The sequence below is a fragment of the Chrysemys picta genome, chromosome 3 (assembly GCF_011386835.1).
Source record: "Chrysemys picta bellii isolate R12L10 chromosome 3, ASM1138683v2, whole genome shotgun sequence".
In the NCBI taxonomy this organism is placed as follows: Eukaryota; Metazoa; Chordata; order Testudines; family Emydidae; genus Chrysemys; species Chrysemys picta.
In genome coordinates, this window is record NC_088793.1 from 3,031,177 (window position 1) to 3,052,082 (window position 20,906).

General features: G+C 54.1%; 1 protein-coding gene across 7 annotated transcripts in view; it reads left to right on the forward strand.

Annotated features, from left to right (window-relative positions):
- Positions 1-20,906, forward strand: part of DNMT3A (DNA methyltransferase 3 alpha) — a 198,245-nt gene that overhangs the window by 76,570 nt on the left and 100,769 nt on the right. For 5 of the 7 annotated variants that reach the window (XM_065587345.1, XM_065587344.1, XM_065587346.1 and 2 more), the window contains exon 4: positions 902-1,241. In XM_065587345.1, the coding sequence (XP_065443417.1) occupies positions 902-1,241 (340 nt within the window). The remainder of the gene's footprint in view (positions 1-901; positions 1,242-20,906) is intronic. The other 2 variants (XM_065587349.1, XM_065587350.1) reach the window with 1 other exon arrangement.

Here is a 20,906-nt window from a genome sequence, read left to right on the forward strand (position 1 = left end):
ATTCGCCTTTTTGGTCACAGCCCACGATTGATGTCAGGACAACAGGTCTACAATTTCCTGGGTCGTCCCATTTATCTTTGTAGTAGGAAAAGAGCCTGAAACATATGATGACGATAACACTCTTTCCATTCCAATGGTATCTCTGGAGGATGTTAAACAGAAGTAAGGCATTTTAAACCAGTAGGACCAGATTACTTTCATTCAAGAGTTTTAAAAGAGCTGGCTGGGGATCACTGAACTGTTAATGTTGATTTTCAATAAGTCTTGGAGCACTGGGGAAGGATTTCACGCAGGCCCCAGGGGATGTCTCTGGGGTGCAGTGTGTGTGTATATGGGGGGTCGACCTGCTGTCTCTAGCTAGGAGCAGTCCTGTCCCCCAAGCTCGGTACAATGCAGGGGGCTCACTGCTGGGAAAGTGCCTTTAACCCCTGCAGCACTGGGTTCCCTGGCACTCTGGGAGCTGTACAGCACTAGAGGGCACTGACGGGCCCTTTCTGGTGCAGTACGTGGGTCTGCGGGGCAGGACTGTGATGCATGGTGCCGTGGCCACCCCAAGGCTCAGCCCTCGCAGAGTGCCAGTGAACAGGGCACCCCCCCCGAAGGAGGAGCCAGGGGGCAGGTGGACACGCGGCGGAGAGGACTGGGATGTGCCAATGAGGGCACATGCCAGCTCTAGCACAGGGGTGTAGACTGGGGGCTGGGCCAAGGGGGCTCTTTGGGGATCCTTCGGGGGCCGTATCAGGTAAGGGCACGTGGAACATGGATCAAGGGGCACGTTGGGGGCCAGATTGGGGAGCACCGAGGGCAGATAAGGCTGGGTGACGGTGCTGGCGAAGGTGGCCCGAGGGCCTATGCAGCCCGGAGCAGGGCTCTCAGCCTCTCCCTTTCTCTGTCTCTGCAGGTGGAAAGTAGTGAAGCATCCAAAGACACTGCCTCAGTCCCAAAGTGCCACCCCCCCTGCCAGGATGCTGGCTCCACGGAGCAGGTGCTAAATGGAGACCTGGAGACAGACGGTGCCCAGTGGAAAGGCCCAGAGGACAGCGACGGGACCCCCAAGGGCAGGCAGCATGGCGAGGATGAGACAGACAGCCTCCCAGACAGCGAGACGGGCCAGGCCCTGGAGAACGGGCGCTGCACCCCGAAGGACAGCCCGGATCCCCCGGCCGATGAGGGTGAGCTGGCCCCTTCCGCCCCCCAGAAGAAGAGAGGCAAGAGGAAACTCTTGGAGACAGCTGGGAAAAGTAAGACCTTAGCGTTTAGGGCTCCCGTCTATGGGGCTGGCAGGATCCAGGAATGCGGGTAACGTGACCTCTGACCTGCCCGTGGTCCTGCTGTCTCCTGCCTGTGCCCCTGTGGTGCCACCATCCAACTGATGTGCCCTGTGCGGGGGGTCTGCTACGGAGAGCAGGGCCGGGAGCAGGGTTAAGAGGTACTGCTGGAGTCCTGGGCGCCAGATGGCTGGCTGGGAGCTCAGGGACACAGTACGGGGGTAGTTTCTTTTGGCCCAATCCTCTAATTTGTCTAGGTCCCTCTGTATCCTGTCCCTACCCTCCAGCGTATTTACCACTCCTCCCAGTTTAGTGTCATCTGCAAACTTGCTGAGAGTGCAGTCCACACCATCCTCCAGATCATTAATGAAGATATTGAACAAAACCGGCCCCAGGACCGACCCCTGGGGCACTCTGCTTGAAACCGGCTGCCAACTAGACATGGAGCCATTGATCACTACCCGTTGAGCCCCACGATCTAGCCAGCTTTCTATCCACCTTACAGTCCATTCATCCAGCCCATACTTCTTTAATTTGGCGGCAAGAATACTGTGGGAGACCGTATCAAAAGCTTTGCTAAAGTCAAGGAATAACACATCCACTGCTTTCCCCTCATCCACACAGCCAGTTATCTCCTCATAGAAGGCAATTAGGTTAGTCAGGCACGACTTCCCCTTGGTGAATCCATGCTGACGGTTCCTGATCACTTTCCTCTCCTCTGAGTGCTTCAGAATTGATTCCCTGTGTGTGTTCCCAGCTTCCCACTGACCACCCCCACCCCATGGGCTCTGTGCTCCCTGCTGCCTTGCTGTTCCTAGAACGGGGGAGATCGAACCATTGGCGGGGTCCCCTCTCCAGTGTGGGGAGAGAGTAGGGGTGCACTGGAAAGCGGATGGGGAGGCACCAGTGTCAGACTGCCAGCTCTGGGCTCAGCCCTCAGTGCCCCCCTGCCCGGGGAATGGGCTCTGCATTGCTGAGCTCTGGGAAGGGAAGAACCTGGAGCGGGTCCCTGGAGGGCTGTTGGGAATAAACGCTGGGTGCAGCTAATGGACGTAGCTCTTGTGCGCCCCCTAGTGTTTGTGCTGTACTCAGTCATGGCTACTCCGGTTACTCGTCTTTGCCCCAGCTCTGAGATCCCAGTCACCGTCTGGTGGCCCGCAGGGAACAGGGAGAGGCAGGCCGCTGTCTTCTCGGGTTCCCTGTCCCCGACGGCAAGCGAGTGCACGGGTGGTTTTGAGAAGGGCTCCCAGGGCGCTGCACAGAGAGAGAGTGACCGGCTCCGATGCTTTGCTGGGGGCACAGAAAAGCCAGCTGCAGCACGTTGAGTGTGGGGACAGTTCTACACCCGCCCCGACCCAATGTCCTTTGTGAGAGGTGCTTGGAAGTGCGCTGGGCCTCCCCAGGAGACACACGCACATGCAGTGCAGTTCAGTGAGGCTCGCTGCCATGAGAAGCTCTACACGCGCTGCCGGAGTATAACGGAGACAGAACCCCGGAGCACAGGCGCTGGCGTTAACCCTGCAGCCAGTCCCTTACTGCTGTCTGGTCCTGACCCATCGCTGCCATCTCCGCCCTCTCTCCCCTCCGGGACCCGGTTTTCCTGCTTGCTCTTCCTAGCGGAGCCTTTGCTCATTTCTGGCCACAGGAGGGTGTCTCTGTCTCCTCATGGCCTGGGTTTGGAGCTCTCCCTGGGCCTGAGCCGTCTATCGCTTATGTTGGTGTAAGTCAGATGTCACTCCCTGTAAGTCCTGGAGGGGGGATTTGGTGCAGACAAGAGAAGACTCAGGCCTTCTGCTGTGCTGGCTGCGGTCCCCTCTTGGGTTGGACACTGCTTTGCGTCAGCTTCCACCTCCAGATCATGGCCCCTGACTGTGTGCGATGAGCATTGGCCTGAGCTTTGCCCGTTCCCCGCAGCGAGGTGGGCCCTGCGGCTGATGGCGGGTTTTGGTACGTTCTCTCAGAGCCCGGGCTGGCGTGCTGGGCACCTTTCATGTTGGATGGAGCGGATGGTGCCAGCTTTCCTCAGGCGGAACGGGCCCCGTTCTGCTGTGCTGCCCCTGAGGCTTCCGTTGCTGTGATTGGCTGGTGAAGTGAGGCACCAGACCTGGGTGCCAGGCAGTCGAATGGGTGGGGCTGGACTGTTGGGGGCTGTGTCTAGCCCGTGGTTTCTCTGTGGCAGAGAGGCCTGCGGAGTTATTTCTTGCAGTGCTCTCAGAGCCCGTCTGCAGCTCCCTGCGGCTCAGGGGTGCTCAATCACCGGTCTGCAATCTCTCAGCTCTCCGGTGCCCTGCAGGGCCCGTGTAGCACTGCAGGTTTCTAGGAGGGGCCAGTTCCTGTGGAGACCAGCTTGCCCAGGTCAGTCACACACACAGGCTTCCTGCCCCGTGAGCCAAGAAAGCTCCTGCACTCACTGGGCAAGTTTGTCTGTAGAGGCATCAGGAGTGAGAGGAAGGTCAGGATGGGCCCCCAGTATCCCACCGCCTGCCCTCTCCCAGCACCAGCCACGGCTCTGCCTTCTGTGGCTTGTGTTCCCCAGCCAGCTCCTAAACCCCTTAGGAAACAGCCAGCTCCCAGTAGTAAGCCCCTTTCCCTGTCTGCCCACGAGATGGGTCATACTGGGCTCCCCGCTGGGAGAGCGCCCGGCTCCTCTCCTCCTGGCCCTGCTGGGGTGTCTTGAGATTGCCCTGGCCTAGCCTGGGGCAATCTGCCCTGGCTTTGGGGCCAAAGGGGAGTTGGCAGAGCTGCACTGAGCTAGGCTCCCAGAGCTGCACTGTGAGATCGCTGCATTCATGCTAGTTCTCACTAATCATTATCCCGGTTATTCACGCTCCCCGGCAGAGCTGGAGCAGGAACTGCCTTCATTACCAGGGCCCAGCTAGCCTGGATCCTGCCTCCGGCTGTTCCCAGATCCCCAGTGGTCAACTGGCCTGACCAGACACCTGCCCCACAATAATTACCCAGAGCAGATCCGTTAGAAAAATAGCCAGTCGGGATTTAGAATGGCCAGGGATGGAGCATCCCCCGTGGCCCTGGGGAAATGGGTTCAGTGGTTAAGGGGTGTCAGAGGAGGGTGTTCCCCATGCTGGGTAGTGCAGGGCATGGCATGGCATGGTAGGGCTCCCTTTGCCCAGCTCCACTTTCAAGGGTGCCTCTGCTACTGGGGTGCGGCTGCTTTCAGCTGAGAGGCGGGGGGAGGGAGGGGGAGTGTTGTAGCTTTTATGAGGTGCCTGCGCAGAGCTCCGTGTGGGGCGGACGGGGGACTAGAAACCCTTTGCCAGACTGCTGCCCAAGCCCTAGCGAATCCTTGCCTTCCCTGGCCCAGTAGGGGGTGCTGTTAATCCAGCCAGGGGCTCCCTGATCCTGGCACTCACGGCCAGGGATCCTAGAAATCTGTTTGCTGCAGAAAAACGTGGAATTTCTATTTTTACAGCGAATCTTTAGTTTTTACATTTTGTGAAAAAATAAACCCCTGTACAGTGGCACCCTGATTATCCGATCTCATGGGGACTGGGGCCAGATGGCATCACCAGAAATGCGGGTCATCCGGAGAACTGGCAAAGATCTTGCTAGCCCTTATTTGCAGATGTGGTGAGGCTCAGGCAGCCAGCCCTACATGTCAGGCCTGAGCAGCTGGGAGTTCAGTTAATGTGGAGACCCAGATAGTGGCGGCTCGGCTAACCGGGGTCTGCTGTGTCCAATACAGACATGGAAGTATTTGGTGTATGTAAGCAATGCTCTTCGTTGGATTGGATTGTACTGATTGATGGCACTGCTGGTAGGCGTTGAACATTGTGTTCAGCTGACACCTGTGTATATTGCGGCTAGGGAAGCTGAAGTTCAGCATTTCATTTTCATTGTGGAAAAACGCCAATTTTGGTTGGTTTTATCGGAGAATTTGCGGGGTTTATCTCGGAAAACGGGGATCCCTGCTCAAGGCTCTCCCTGGCCTGTAATGCAGTAGAGGTGTGGCTCAAGGAGCCCACGCAGGGGGCTTGGGGGGCAGAGTGGAGTTACAGTCACAGCAGTGCTGCCCAGCCACTATGGGATGGAGTGAAAAGCCTGTCTCCTGTGGCAGCTGCAGGGAGAGTCTTTAATGAGGCAGATGGCACCAGCCCGGCTTGAATTGGGCCGTTTCTCTTGGGGAAGACGTTTACCAGCCCTCAGTTCTGGTCTCAGCTGAAGGCCAAGACCTCTAGCCACACAGTGCCCCTTACTGCCACCCTGGGGTCGATATTGACTCGCAGGGAAGACTGGCTTTTCCTGGCCGCCCTCCCCTGCCATCCACCTGTTCCCAGGGCCTCAGCTGTGACGGGAAACAGAGAACAGCCCTAGGAAATCTGGTTCTGCCCCAGGATTTCTGAGCAGAGTGTTCTGGTTACTGCAGAGAGAGGCAGCAGGGCGGGGCAAGTTCTCTTTGCAAGCTGGCCTCAGCCATGTGCTCCCAGGCCAGGCAGCGCAACCCTCAGAAACATCTCGACAGCAGCGCCTGCTGTGCACCTCAGGGCTTCGGTGTAACTCCCGGCTCCAGCTGATGCTCCCAGGGACGTTTCCCTCCCCCCGCTGGTTCTCAGCCTCGCAGTGAAATTCCTCCGAGCTTCGATCTGCAGGGTCTGCCGGGTGACACGCAGCCTCCAGGCTGTAGCTGGCCTGGGCAGCAGGGGGTAGTACAGACCATCACCCACACCAGGACATTAGCAGCTTGAACTGCCTTGTGCTGTGACCATTCAGTGGGATTGGTGTCACCCAGCAGCACCTTCTCGGTCACTCTCCGTACATCACTCCCTTCTCCTGAGATGCTCTCCGTGGCCTGTGGGCACCAGGGCGGGTTTGCAGGGGCTGACCCATGCTGCTTGGCTCTGCCCATTTTGCGTGTCTGTGTAAACATCCTTTCCTTAACTTTGCGAGGACAGCTTCTAGGAAAAGGCAGGGGACCCTGTGATCCTGGCCAGGCCGAAAACCAGCAATGACGGGGATATTCAAACCGGACACCCCAAAGGTCTGCCCAGCCAAGGGCCGCGCTGGCAGCTTCCGGGAGTCCGAGGGCTGCACCTGGCTGGCATGAACCGGAGTGGACCGTAGATGTCTTCACTTCAGTATGGAAGTGCAGCCTCCCTGAGACCGCAGGTCCCTGAGAATGCAGTTCTGCATCTTGAGTGGACAGGCTTGGTTGAGATACAGCGTTCCCTGCTGGGAGCTGTTGTCTCTGTGGACCTTTGCCCTGCACTGGACATGAGAGTGGCTGTGGGCCATGTTGGGCTGCCCCATGTTCCCTCAGGACCCCCTTTTGGGTGCTGGGAAAGTCCGGCTCCTTGTGGGTCTGTGGCCCAGGTATGCTGCCTCCCTGCTGTGGCCAGGGCGTTTCTTGGCTCATTGGCGTCCCGGGGCCCCCCTGCCAGCAGTGCAGGGATCTTGCCCAGTCAGGGAGGACTTCTGGAGCACGGCCTCGTCACACCGTTCTGTGCTTGGCCCCTCGCCTGCTGTGTGGCAGTGGAGCAGAGACGCGTGTCCCTAGTTTCTCCCCGCTCCCTTTCAGTGGCTTTGGGGCGCTGTTAGGCCCAGGCCCTGTCCTGCTGCTGTGGGAATGCCCAGCGGTAGCTCTCCCTAAGAGCCGGAGGTGGCCTGCTGTGATGGGTCTCTCCTGGGGGAGCCAGCAGGTGTAAGGGGGCCTGGGAGCTGGGGCTGGTGCTTGACAGGGAAGGGAGACTGAGACGGGTGCTGGAGGGCCCTAGGCTAAGGGAAGCGGGCACTCTGGGATGGCTCCCCGGCCATGGGGGCTCTGGGAAAGGCTGAGATGTGGGAGCCCCGGCATAGCTTGTTTGCCTTCCCAACGGCACTTTCCTGGGAGTCTCCTCAAACCCAGAGGGGGTGCTGGGGATCTGCGGTAGGCTCTGGGGTTCTTAGTCTGCAGCTGGCAGTGAACAGTCTCTTTAAGCTGCTGAACTCAGAGGTGTGTGGGTGGGTCGGAGTCCGGGCTGGTGGTTGGTTCATCCCCTGAGCATCTGAACGGCCTCTGGGCCCATTTCCCTTCTCGGTGCGATTTCGGGGCCGCGTGGGTTGTAGGTAGGTGCCAGCCCCTGGCCCATCTCGGCCCATCTCGGCCCCAGCTGCCTGGAGCTGCCTCAGCCCAGCCTCCCCCTCAGGAAAGGCAGGAGAATGCTATGGGTGGGTGTGACAATGCGGTTCTGGCGGAACCCAACTGAGAGTGCCAACTCAGGACAACTTGCTCAAATAGGGCAGTTACAGCCCAAGGCTGGGGTTTTTTCCACCTCTAAGGCAAACCAAACCAGCCAGACTAGGAGAACTTCGGTCTCATCCCCTGGCTAACCGCAAGTCTCACAAGCAATCTCCTTAGACACTCCAGTTTCCCAATATTACCACCAGTGCCACTCGTTATGGGGACAAATGGTTATGAAAACCAATACCCCAGTAAAAGAAAAAGGTTCTCTTGATCCCAAAGGACCAAGCCCCAGACCCAGGTCAATATACAAATCGGATCTTCCCCACAAATCACGCTGTTGCCAATCCTTCAGAATCTAAAATCTAAAGGTTTATTCATAAAAGGAAAAAGATAGAGATGAGAGTTAGAATTGGTTAAATGGAATCAATTACATACAGTAATGGCACAGTTCTTGGTTCAGGCTTGCAGCAGCGATGGAATAAACTGCAGGTTCAAATCAAGTCTCTGGAATACATCCCCCGCTGGGATGGGTCCTCAGTCCTTTGTTCAAAGCTTCAGCTTGTAGCAAAGTCCCTCCAGAGGTAAGAAGCAGGATTGAAGACAAGATGGAGATCAGGCATCAGCCTTATATAGTCTTTTCCAGGTGTAAGAACACCTCTTTGTTCTTAAATTACAGCAACATGGAGTCTGGAGTCACATGGGCCAGTCCCTGCATACTTTGCTGAGGTACAAGGCGTATCTGCCTTCTCTCAATGGGTCCATTGTATAGCTGATGGTCCTTAATGGGCCATCAAGAAGGCTAGGCAGAGCTAATCTCAGCTTGTCTGGGATGTCACCCAGAAGCATAGCATAAGTTTGCCATACAGACAGTATAGAGCCAATATTCATAACTTCGACTACAAAACTGATACATACATATAGACAGCATAATCATAACCAGTAAACCATAACCTTGTCCTAGACACCCCATTTGACCCCCTTTACACAAGATTTGGGTGCCACTACAGGACTTTGGTTGCAACAATGATCTATATGGTCCCAGTTTATGTCAATAACGTCACACCCCCAACGCAAAATTGATGCAGGAAGGGATGACACAAACATCACTGACTGCATCCCAAGAGCTCCCCATCCTGGGTTCTGTCTTACTACAGCTAGTATTGGGTTAGAAGCCGTACCAGTGTATAACAGAAATGGTTTATCAAAATCATGTTTAACCACATGATTGAACCTCTTTACAACCTCAAGGTAAAACTTAGTTAGAACAATAGTGGATTGGATCTGCTCTGGCAGCATGGTTCCTGTATGTGTTATGTGATCTTGCCAAGAGCTAAAGAAAACAGCTACTTTATCCATACCAGCTCGGGCAAATGTTTGGAACCCCATTAACATCGAATAAATGCAGATATTAATGTTCTTCATAGTACAGGAATCTTGGCATTTAGCCATGAAAGCAATATGGTAGTGTGCCTCCGTCTTCCTTTTCATACAGCACATTAGGTCTGGAATGTCTTTTCCCCTGTGAAAAGTTCCCATATTGTTTATAGGCATTACCTGTGAAACCCCAGTGTAACAAGGCCTTTCAACATAACGTGTGTTTTCATGTATTCCTTTTAACATGTCCAAGGGATTCTCCAAAAGATTAGACACATTGTACATTTTTACAGTTTGTGGCAATAGCAACACATTCATTACAAAATTAAGCAATAACAACAAGTTCATTGCAAGTGTCCCTTTACAATCATGGTTGTCATGCCACCCCTTTGGTTCAATACCATTGGAGTTTGGGCATTTTAGGGTTAACCTGTGGCTTCCCTTTGCCAAATTCAGTTTTCTCTTTCCTCCTTGTTCTGCAGAATCAAACCCTGATTTCTCTTGCTTAACAGACTTTACTGGCTGATGGGGTGGGCCCTCTGTGCTAACAGCTATTAGCAAGTCCTCCCTTTCCCAGCCAGGCAAGTAATTTGCACTACCCCAGACCAGAGCCAGTCCACCAGTTTTCCTATCCTTAACTGCTATAATTTCCAAGGCTGGACTCTGCCTTAAAGAGATACCACACAAATCCAAAGAGTCTGCGGGTGAGAGTTTGCTTGCTCTCCCCCGCATCCTCAAGCATTCAGCCATAAAACTGCTCTGCTCTGACACATCAGTAACCAAATCTGTCCTCAAACCCTGAAGCGCAAACTGCTCGTTTAAAGAATTAGAAAGGAGACATTTCTGTTCCAACACCATTGTCTCCCCAACAAGTTGGCCCCACACAGCCACTTGGTTATAGGGCTGCCTCAATTCCTTAACAACTTTTACTTCCTCTGAGACCTTCTCAAAGCTACCCACACTGGATCTTTTAAAAGGAAAGTCAGTGGATCCATTCACAACAGACAATTTCTGGCTGCTAGGAACTGAAACTTCCTTGATTAAATCACTCTCACACCCTTCAGTTGCAGGGAACTGCTTGCACCGAGTACCATGAGGATTCCTTTCTCCAGGAGCTTTTCTAAGCAGCAAATCACCCCTCACAGAAATTCTGCCCTTACCCTCTTCACCTAGGGCCTGCTCTAAAGGAACACTTTCCTGAGCAACAACAGACTCTGTCTGGGTTTTACTTGCATTCAGGATCACCTTTGGCCCATCAGGCAGATCTCTACACCATCCCCTTTCAGGCACACCCATAGACTTTTTAGATAAAAGGTTAGAAATACTTCCCTTCTCTTTGCCACACACAAGCTTAGGAATTTTCTCCTTTTTGCTACAAGTTGTTAAACTGTCCGTAGGTACCACAACCAAATTACCTTTCTGCTCTCCTTGTGCCCTGGCTAGGGTATCACCCTGATCAGACAGAGTTGTTACACCCTTCTCCAACCACACATGAGCAACAGGCAAAATACAAGCACCAGAATTTTCTGGTCTCTGGGACTTTGCTAAGACACTAACTGGATGCAACCTAGTTATGGTGCCATTCTCCCCAGCAGATGCAAACTTAGGACCATTCCCTTCCTGGGCTTTAGTTGAATCCAGAACCAACTCTGAGACAGCTACATTACTCTCAACCATCACAGGCCGAAAGGCCCCTTCTGTCTGCTCCACAGACAAAAAAGAGTTGGAGACGCATTTTTCTTTACCAGACATACCGTTTGGGATTTCATTTCCCTTGTCCCAGCAAACCGGGCTGTTCACAGACAACTGCTTGGAGACTGGGGTAGCTTCCTCCATAGGCAAGTCAATACCCCTGACAGACACAGGCACATTTCCTTCACTGTCGCTATTCTTCGCACAGGAAACAGATAAGGTATAGGGACACTCATCTTCCACTCTCCTTGCCTTCCCAAACGGCTGACTAGATAAAGCCATCAGCTCACAAGAACGCCTAGACTCATCCAAAATCTCCTTGTTCTCCTCTCCCTTCGCTTGATCTAATTCCAGATTTACTTCTGAGACATTAGATAGACATTCAGAAACTTCATTCACAGCCAAACAGCTACTTTCCAAGGACAAACTTTTGGAGAAACCCTCCATAGGCACAACCTTAGGATCAATCCTCTCTTGTGCCTGGTTTGTATTAACTTCACTGACCATAGCTTTAATATCATTTCCAATCATAATATCCTTAGGGATTATGTCTTTTACTCCCACAACCATGGTGCCCTCCAATCCCTTCCATTTCAGGTGGACTTTAGCCAAAGGCACCCTGACAAAATACTTAGATAAGGCTACAACAGTTACATCTTCACCTGGCAAATAATCTTCCTTCCTGACAAGACTTGCTTTAACCAGAGTAATATCTGCTGCGGTGTCCCTCCATGCCATACACCTTTCTCCATTCACTTCTGCACTGCTAATAAACTCTGCGTTATTTCCCCCATATTTAGCTTTAATGTGAGTTTTAAGGTCAAATTCTTCAGAGACCACAGAAACAGCATTTGCACACAGGGCACCAATGCTGGGCTCTGTGTGGCTTGCCTGTGAGTTTACAACAACAGGGTTAGCATTTGCCGTGGCATTTGGGGTTGCTGGTTTTGGGCTGCCCTTCAGTGTCGGGCAGTCTGATCTCATGTGGCCCAGGATACCACAGTGATAGCATGTAACCTGTTCTGTCCTGGGATGTGAGTTCCTACCCTCCAGGCCCCCTTGAACTCCTTTAGAAGAGTCAGGTTTATTTTTAAATCCTTCCCTCCTCTTGAACTGGGGGGAATGGTGATTACTTTTCCCCGGGGTTTTACACCCTTCTCGAGCCCTGTTTTGGGTATGGGCATCCGCAATCTCTGCTGCCCGTAGGACTGACTCAGGGTCCCTGTCACACACAGCTGCTCTCACATTGTCAGGCACAATGTCTAAGAACTGTTCCAAAGTTATCAAATCCAGCAGTTTTTCAAAACTCCCATGCGCCTTAGCTCCCACAACCCACTTTTTAACAAAACCCATCAGCTTATGAGCACATTCTACAAAAGTACAATCCTTAGACATTTTAAACTCTCTAAACTTAACTCTGTAAGATTCAGGAGTAACCTTGAACCGCCTTAACACAGAATCCTTAAACAGCTCATAATCTAAGGCTTCTTGTTCCCCCAAGTCATTGAATACCTCCCTGGCCTTTCCAGTCAGTCTGGTCAGCAGGACAGGCATTCGCTGACCCTCAGGGATCTGGTACAGATTGCAGAGGCGTTCAAAGGTAGACAAAAACTCCTCTATATCCTCAGTATCGTTGTAAATGGGACACATCCTTTCCCAGTTTTTCTCATGGCGGGGGGGAAGTGGAGCACCAGGTGGGGATGACTTTCTCCGCTCTTCCAGTACTTGGAGCTGAAGTCTGGCCGTCTCCTGTTCCATCCTGTGAGTCTCCTGTTCCATCCTGTGAGTCTCCTGCTCAGCAGCGAGCAGCTCTAGACGTCCCTTACGAGCTCTCTCATCAGCCTCCTTCTCTAATTCTGCTATTTTTTGCTTCTCCAGCAACCGAAGATCCGCTAGCTTCTGTTCATGCTCAAATTGCAGTTTACTTGTCACCCTTTGCATCCTAATTTTTTCTGCATCTTCTGCAGCCTCAGGTAAGGGCTGTGCTCTTGCCCCCTGATCACTGGCTATTAACAGATTTCTCAGTTCTTCCTTTGTAGCTTTCTTTCTAAAGCTTATCCTCTTTTCTGAACACAAATTTTCCAGGGCTTTTTTGCCAAGTCCCTCATATGCTCTTTGCTCAGCCATTGCAGCAGCTCTTTAACCAACAAAACTCTCAATCCCAAAATTCAAATTTGGATAGCGTGGGGTTCTGACCCAAAGCTTAATTGACCTGGTTCTGTGGATCCAAGCACGACTACGCCACTGTGACAATGCGGTTCTGGCGGAACCCAACTGAGAGTGCCAACTCAGGACAACTTGCTCAAATAGGGCAGTTACAGCCCAAGGCTGGGGTTTTTTCCACCTCTAAGGCAAACCAAACCAGCCAGACTAGGAGAACTTCGGTCTCATCCCCTGGCTAACCGCAAGTCTCACAAGCAATCTCCTTAGACACTCCAGTTTCCCAATATTACCACCAGTGCCACTCGTTATGGGGACAAATGGTTATGAAAACCAATACCCCAGTAAAAGAAAAAGGTTCTCTTGATCCCAAAGGACCAAGCCCCAGACCCAGGTCAATATACAAATCGGATCTTCCCCACAAATCACGCTGTTGCCAATCCTTCAGAATCTAAAATCTAAAGGTTTATTCATAAAAGGAAAAAGATAGAGATGAGAGTTAGAATTGGTTAAATGGAATCAATTACATACAGTAATGGCACAGTTCTTGGTTCAGGCTTGCAGCAGCGATGGAATAAACTGCAGGTTCAAATCAAGTCTCTGGAATACATCCCCCGCTGGGATGGGTCCTCAGTCCTTTGTTCAAAGCTTCAGCTTGTAGCAAAGTCCCTCCAGAGGTAAGAAGCAGGATTGAAGACAAGATGGAGATCAGGCATCAGCCTTATATAGTCTTTTCCAGGTGTAAGAACACCTCTTTGTTCTTAAATTACAGCAACATGGAGTCTGGAGTCACATGGGCCAGTCCCTGCATACTTTGCTGAGGTACAAGGCGTATCTGCCTTCTCTCAATGGGTCCATTGTATAGCTGATGGTCCTTAATGGGCCATCAAGAAGGCTAGGCAGAGCTAATCTCAGCTTGTCTGGGATGTCACCCAGAAGCATAGCATAAGTTTGCCATACAGACAGTATAGAGCCAATATTCATAACTTCGACTACAAAACTGATACATACATATAGACAGCATAATCATAACCAGTAAACCATAACCTTGTCCTAGACACCCCATTTGACCCCCTTTACACAAGATTTGGGTGCCACTACAGGACTTTGGTTGCAACAATGATCTATATGGTCCCAGTTTATGTCAATAACGTCACAGTGGGGGTGAGTTGTGGGTGGGGGTTCTGGTCCGTGCTCTTGTACCTTGAGGCTGCGCCGTCCATTTGGACAAACGAATCCCCTCCCCAAGCCGTGACACCTTCCTGCGGGGCTGTCGGATCACCACGGCCGACCCAAAGAGCTGGGCACTGGGACTGTGTCAGCACACCCCAAGCCAGTGGCCATGCAGGGCTCTCCGGGAGGGCCTGCCTGGGAAAGGTGTGACTCTTCTGGGAATTCAAAGGGGGCTCAGCTGGGACAGCAGAACTTCAGCAGGCCTCCGGAGGATGATTTAGTTGGGGTTGGTCCTGCTTTGAGCAGAGGGTGGGACTAGATACCTCCTGAGGTCCCTTCCAACCCTGAGATTCTATGATTCCCAGCGGAGAGACCACTTGGGGCTTCTTCAGTACAGAGATGGGGTTCCCATCCCACCCCACTGGTCCCTGCAGAGACGTCCAAAATACTTGGATCTGGATGGTCAGCGCTTTCCCTGCGGGGTGGCCCAGGGCTTGGGGGAGGGGCTCTGCAAGGGACTCTCATCCCTGGGAATGCTGCTGTATTGGGGCCACATTTCTGAGCCGCTGGGCCCTGCTGTGGGGGGCGAGGGGGGGGCTTCTGCCACGCAGCCCACAGGAGCCACTGCTCCGGCACGGCTGAGCAGGGTCTGCCATGGCCCCAGCCTTGAGGAGGGGCGGAGGGGTGCAACAGGGGCTCAGGTCTGACCCCCTCCCTCGCCCCGCTCTCTGGCTCGCTCTGGCAATGAGAGCCAGGCCAGTCTAGGCTGGAAGAGGCGTCCGAGTGCTGGCGGTGCTGGTGCTATGGGACCACTCTGCCCGCTTGGGCATGGAGGCCCAGGGAAGGCAGGGAGGCTGGTATGCAGTCACGGAGCAGAAAGGAACAGCTCAGACTCCTTCAGCCCCCCTCGAATGGTCGCCTTTCACTCGGGCTGGGGAGTCCCCTCCTCCCTTCAGAGGAACAGACTTCAAAGCCAACAGGGACCACTAATGTCCTGTGTAGCTCAGGCCAGGGAAATGTCACCCACTTACCCCTGTATTGAGCCCTGTAACTCGGGTTTGGCTAAAGCAGCTTCCCGAAAAACAGCCAGTCTTGGTCCGGAGAAATGGAGACTCCACCACTGCCCTTGGTTAACCACCCTTGCTGTTACACCTGTGTCTTCTTTCTAACTGGCATGGGCCTGGCTTTAGCCCCTCTGCACTAGCTCAAAGAGCCCTCCAGTACCCACACCCTGTAACCAGCTCACACCTCAGTCTTCCTTTTGATAAGCTAAAGTGGGATCTCTACGGTCTGCACTTAAAATGTAGATGGACTGAGTTATGGCGCTCAGGGGGTGAGAAATTCATCCCCACCCACGAGCACCAGAGTTAAACCAAACTAAGCCCTGGGACAGGCGCGGCTGGGTTGGTGGGAGAATTCTTCTGTCCACTAGCACTGCCTCCTGGGGAAGGGGCTCACCCCTTTCCGGCGCTGGAGGGAGTGTCTGCACTCTGCTGCTGTAGCACTCGGCATGGACCATTGCCTAGTCTCTCGCCGTAAGGCATTTTCTCCAGCCTTCGAATCATTGTGTGATCCAGATGCATTCACAACGCTGTGTCTCCATAACTCTAAAGCTTTACTCCCCTTCCCCTCCGCGGCCAGGCGTAGAGCCGCAGGAATTTGTTAGTCTCTAAGGTGCCACAAGTACTCCTGTTCTTCTTTTTGAGGAATCGCAATGCCACATCAGACCCCAGGTCCCTCTAGTCCAATGGCCCATCTCCAGCAGTAGCCAGAACCAGGTGGTTCAGAGGAAGCACAGATTAAATAACCTCTCCCCCACGTTAGGGCGCATTCTGGTCTCTATGACTAGAGATTGGCGTAAGCTCTGAAGCGTGACGTTTAATGGCCCTTCCCAAATGTTTGGTGACATTAGTTAGGATAACTGCATGGCCTTGTTATCCACAGAAACACCCAGTCCCCTTTTGAATCTTGCTAAGTTCTTGGACTCAGTGTCTTCCCTGAGGCAGTGAGCTCCACGGGCTAAGTACATGCTGTGTGACAAAGTACTTCTGGTGGTGGATTTTGAGTCCCCCCCCTTTTTATTTTATGTACTGTACCCTCACTCTTGTGTTATAAGGCAGGGAAAACAGATGCTCCTGATCTCCCTTCTGTGCATACATACGTTCTCTCACAGTCATGTTGACTTCATCATGATGTTGAAGAGGAGTGTGACGAACTGGGCCTGTTCTTGCTGGGGTGTGTGAATGCTGACAGGCGAATGTGGCTAGGATGGTCTGCATCGGGGGAGGGGAGTCTGCCCGAGGGAACATACCTGAGCTTGTAACATGAGAACCCAGGAAGGGGTTGGAGGCCAGGTGATTCCGGGGCCCGGGAAACTGAACAAAGGCTGTGGGAGGGGTCGCTGAAGGGAGAGGGAGGGAAGCGAGCTGGAGAGATGGCTGGGAGGCAGAGATGGCTCTGACCCCCGAAAGGGGGGTGGGCTGGGATGCCCTGGGACCCCAAGCTGGACCTAACTGAGAGGTATCCTGTTGTCTGTGCCTGCAAGACCTGTCTTGGACTGTATTCCTGTCATCCAAATAAACCTTCTGCTTTACTGGCTGGCTGAGAGTCATGGTGAATCGCAGGAAGCCGGGGGTGCAGGGCCCTGAGTTCCCCAATACTCCGTGACAAGGAGGCATTCTGGTGTGATGGGGGAGCAGAGCCTTCAAGAAGGCCCACACGGGATCCAATCAGAACTTAGTAATAGCCAACATAAAGACCAAACTGTGAAGCAAGCAATGCCCAGCAAGTATGGTGCACTTCTCAAGGCAAGACGTGGTGTTTTGCTCTATGTTCTTATGTTATGTTCTTAACCTCTTCTAATGACACCTCAATCTGGGACAGTTCCTCAGATTTGTCACCTAAAAAGACTGTGTGGAGATCTCCCCCATGTCCTCTGCAGTGAAGACCGATGGTGTTGTGAGGGGACACCACATTCCAGGGTGGCTGCATTTGCCGGTTCATTTTCCAGTCACATGCTCTCCTGATACCAGCATCCTCTCTCTGGGATGTCTTTAATTGCTCTTGGGTCCATTCCTGCAACCCCCCTCCCCCCCATTGTTCCAGTGGATGTTCCAGGGACATGGGCGCTTCTGCACATTAGAGGAAGAGAGGCACACCCATTCTCCTGGGGAACTCACGCGTTGCTCTCCTGCGTGGGGCAATGTTTGCCATCAGCCTCCCACCAAGGCCATCAAGACCCTGCTTAGGGAGTGTGAAATCATAGCACTGCAGTTTCTCCAACTCTCTGGCATGCTGTGCCTCCGGATCGCGGGCTCTAAAGCGCCAGTGCAGGGAAGCAGGGTCCGTCCTGGCCGTAAACGTCAATACTTTGCCTCTCACCCCATAACAACTTAGCTTCGTGTGCTGGCCCTTGTCAAAGGCCTTTTGACAGTCCAGTCACAGAGTTTAAGGCCAGAAGGGACCGCTCGACCACGCAGTCTGACCTCCTGTATAGCATAGAACATGAACACCACCCAGCCTCCGCACACTAACCCAGCAACCACATTCGACCAAAGGACTGCAGCCCACAGGAGACGAGGCCATGACGTGCCACTGGGAGAGCCTAGGAGGGGGCCAGGTGCACCAGTGCCTGCAGCCCCCACCTTGGCAAGGGAATAGGGTGAGAGACACCCAGACAATCCTGGCAAGTGACCTGCACCCACACGCTGCAGAGGAAGTCTCTGCCAGTCTGCATACGGCGATCAGCTAGACCCCGAGCTTGTGAACAAGAACCAGCCAGCCACGCACCTGAGAGAGAGATCGCTCAGAGCCCTGACTCACCCCGCCCAGTGTCCCACCTCCAGCCATGGCCATCCCTGATGCTTCAGAGGATGGAGATAAAAAGCCAAAACAAACCCCAAATACAGCAGGGAGCAAAAAATTCATTCCTGACCCCTACAGGGTTGAAACCCTGAAGCATGAGCTTTAGGAATATAACACAAACTGGGCTGTTCAGCCCTGCCCCCTACCATCACAAACAACGCCATCATCTAATCCCACTCAGAAACGTGTCCAGCTCGCTCTTCAAACTAGTTAAGCTGTTTGCCCCCAGCACTCCTACTCACCCCCTGATGGTTAGAAACCTTCTAATTTCCAGCCGCAATTTGTTCCTGGCCAGTTTAGCCCCATAGCGTCACTAGCTCTTCCCCTCCGTGGGGCGTGCCCCCTGCTGTGTTCATGGTGTGCAGTGAGATTCCTCCAGCCTTCTGCTGCTGGACTGAATGTCACGGGGTCCCCGGGCGATGCTCTGGAACTGCTCCCCACAAAGCCAGTCAGGACTTTGGGGAGCCTCCTCTCCCTCGGAGCAGACCGTCTTCAGGGCAAGAAGCTCACACGGCTTCACCTCCTGGGTCTCTCCTGGGAGCATTCAGCATATGCCCCTCCGTGCGCTTCCCACAACGAGTCCGCCCTGGCGGGGTCCTGGGGCAGCCAGAGGGTCCTTCACCCCCCACTTCGCAGTCAGATGTGACTCTCAGCCAGCCAGTAAAACAGAGGTTTATTAGATGACAGGAACACAGTCTAAAACAGAGCTTGTAGGTACAGCGGCGAACAGGACCCCTCAGCCGGGTCCATTATGGGGTTCAGAGAGCCAGACACCCACGTCTGCCCTCACTCCTAGTCCCCAAGTAGCTCCAACTCTGAAACCCCCTCCAGCCCCTCCTTCTCTGGGCTTTGTCTCTTTCCTGGGCCAAGAGGTCACCTGATCTCTTTGTTCACCTTTAGCTATTTCCTTGAGGGGGTGGGGTGGGGGGGCTGGCCATTTGTTGCCAAGGAGACAGAGTGTCAGTGATTTATGACAGGTTTCAGAGTAGCAGCCGTGTTAGTCTGTATCCGCAAAAAGAAGAACAGGAGTACTTGTGGCACCTTAGAGACTAACAAATTTATTAGAGCATAAGCTTTCGTGGACTACAGCCCACTTCTTCGGATGCATATGGAATGGAACACATATATAGGTGAAACTGAGGCACCCACCCAATATTCAGAGGAAACATTAAGAACAGTCCCACTTCGTCACACTGAACAAGCCAGGCTCTGCCAGGCTCCGCTCATAGGACAGGCCCTCCTGGACGGTGGGTATAATAGGCCAGGGGAGCTAAGCCTCCCAAAATCCAGGCCGTGGCCCCACCAACACTCTGCCCTGAGGCCCGCCCTTGGTCCACCTCTCCCCTGAAGCTGGCAGGGGCTTGACTTGGGCCCAGGGCTTGGGCCAGGCAGCAGTCCAGGGTGGCTTGAGCCAGCAGGCAACTCGACCCGGCTGGCAGCCAGTGGCAGCTCAGGCCAGCCAGCGTCCAGGGGCGGCTCGGCCTGGCCAGTGGCTTCGGCTGGCTGGCGGCTCAGGGTCCAGTGGGGCTTGGGCTGCGGTGGGGATCTCGGGCTACTCTGGCTCCAGCAGGCGAAGTGTGTGTGTGGGGGGCCTTGCGCGAGGTAAGGGGCACTGTAGGCCCTGCATTCCCCTGATCATCCTAGCAGCTCTTCTTTGCAGCTGTTCCAGTGGAAGTTCATCTTTCTTGAACATAGGTGTCCAGAACGGTCCCCAGGATTCCCAGTGCCTTGAACAATGGCGTTAATACTTCCCGAGCGCTGCTGGAAATGCCTGTGCTGATACAGCCTGGGAGCGCCTGTGCCTTTTTCACACACCCCTCACACTGCTGGCTCATAGTCCTCCTGTGATGGACCCGCACACCCAGGTCTCTCTCCTTCCTGTCGCTTCTTCTTTAGCCGCTGCGTTATTGGCATGTGTAAATAATTGTAAGAGATCAGAGACCCCCCTTTCCTTGGCAGAATCCATGCTGGTTAGACCCCCTCAGACCTGGACCTTCCAGGCACTTGGTGATTCTGTTTTCAATTATTGTTTCAACCCAATTTGCCCGGTAGGAATTCCCTGGGTTACGCCTAAAGCCTCTTTTAGCATCTTGGTGATGGTCTCTCAGGCCATCTAGCTGGATATGGCCTAGTTGGAGGCCATTGGTGCCTTTCCCGTGCCAGTCCAAGGGGCAGCAGGAGACACGTCTCTCCCTCGGCGTTAGGCCCAGAGCTCCGGGCACTGCCTCCAGCCATGCTCTGTGCTGGGCTCTGCCCCCAGGTTCCTGGTGTGTCTCCTGCCGGACAGAGAAGAAGGCAGGATTCTCCCAGCGCAGCGCCCAGGGCTCAGTGGCAGCTGCTCCGAGCTAACCACAGGGCTGGCCAGGGCTTGTTTTATTAACCAAACCCCATCAGAGCATTCTCTGTGTTCTGGCTGTGAGAGCGTCTTCCAGCAAGCTCTTCCCGCCGGCTGCAGCCACAGCTCAGGAGTTAGCACTGAGCTGGCCTGGGCGGCCTGGGGGAGTGTACGCTGGACGGCTGGGATTAATTCTGCTGCGGTTTGGATCGCCTGCCAACTTCCCTCCCTTCTGGGACGTCGCCAGTGTGTGTAAGTGCTGCCCTGCGTCCCACACCTTCCCCATCACACCTGGGGGGCTGGCTCTTCCTGGCAGGAACCCGGCACTGTTGGGAGCCAGTCCCTCTGGGCCCTAGAGGGCTGTGTCTCTCCTGCAGCGAGTACAGGGGCAGAGATGCCCAGCAGGGCTGCAAGGGACCCCAGGGGTCAGGACTATGGAGTGGGGGTAGCTCATTCCCAGGGCTTTGGATTTCCTGTTGGCCAGGAGCCAGGAGGAGGCGTGTGCGTGATGGGGGGAGCTACTCTGATCCCAGCCTCTGCGCCCCAGCTGGGGGCGGCAGCGTTCCCAGTCCCTTAGCAGAGGCTTTTCTCCCGCTGCTGGTTTCCAGCCCCGGGGATCGGTCTTGCATTACCACCTCCGGGGAGGAGGCCCTTGCCGTGCCTCTGCCCTGCTCGGTGCAGAGCTCTTCCTTTCCCTCTCTCTAGGACCCAGGCCACGGGGCTCTAGGCCTGCCTAGAGCAGGCCCAGCTTGTGGGGAGTGGCCGTGGAACGCCCTCCCTCACCTGGGCCCCGAGCCTGAGGAATCTGCCAGGGCGCCCCAAGCCCTGGGAATCTGTGGGCGAGGCCCAGCCCCCGTCAGTG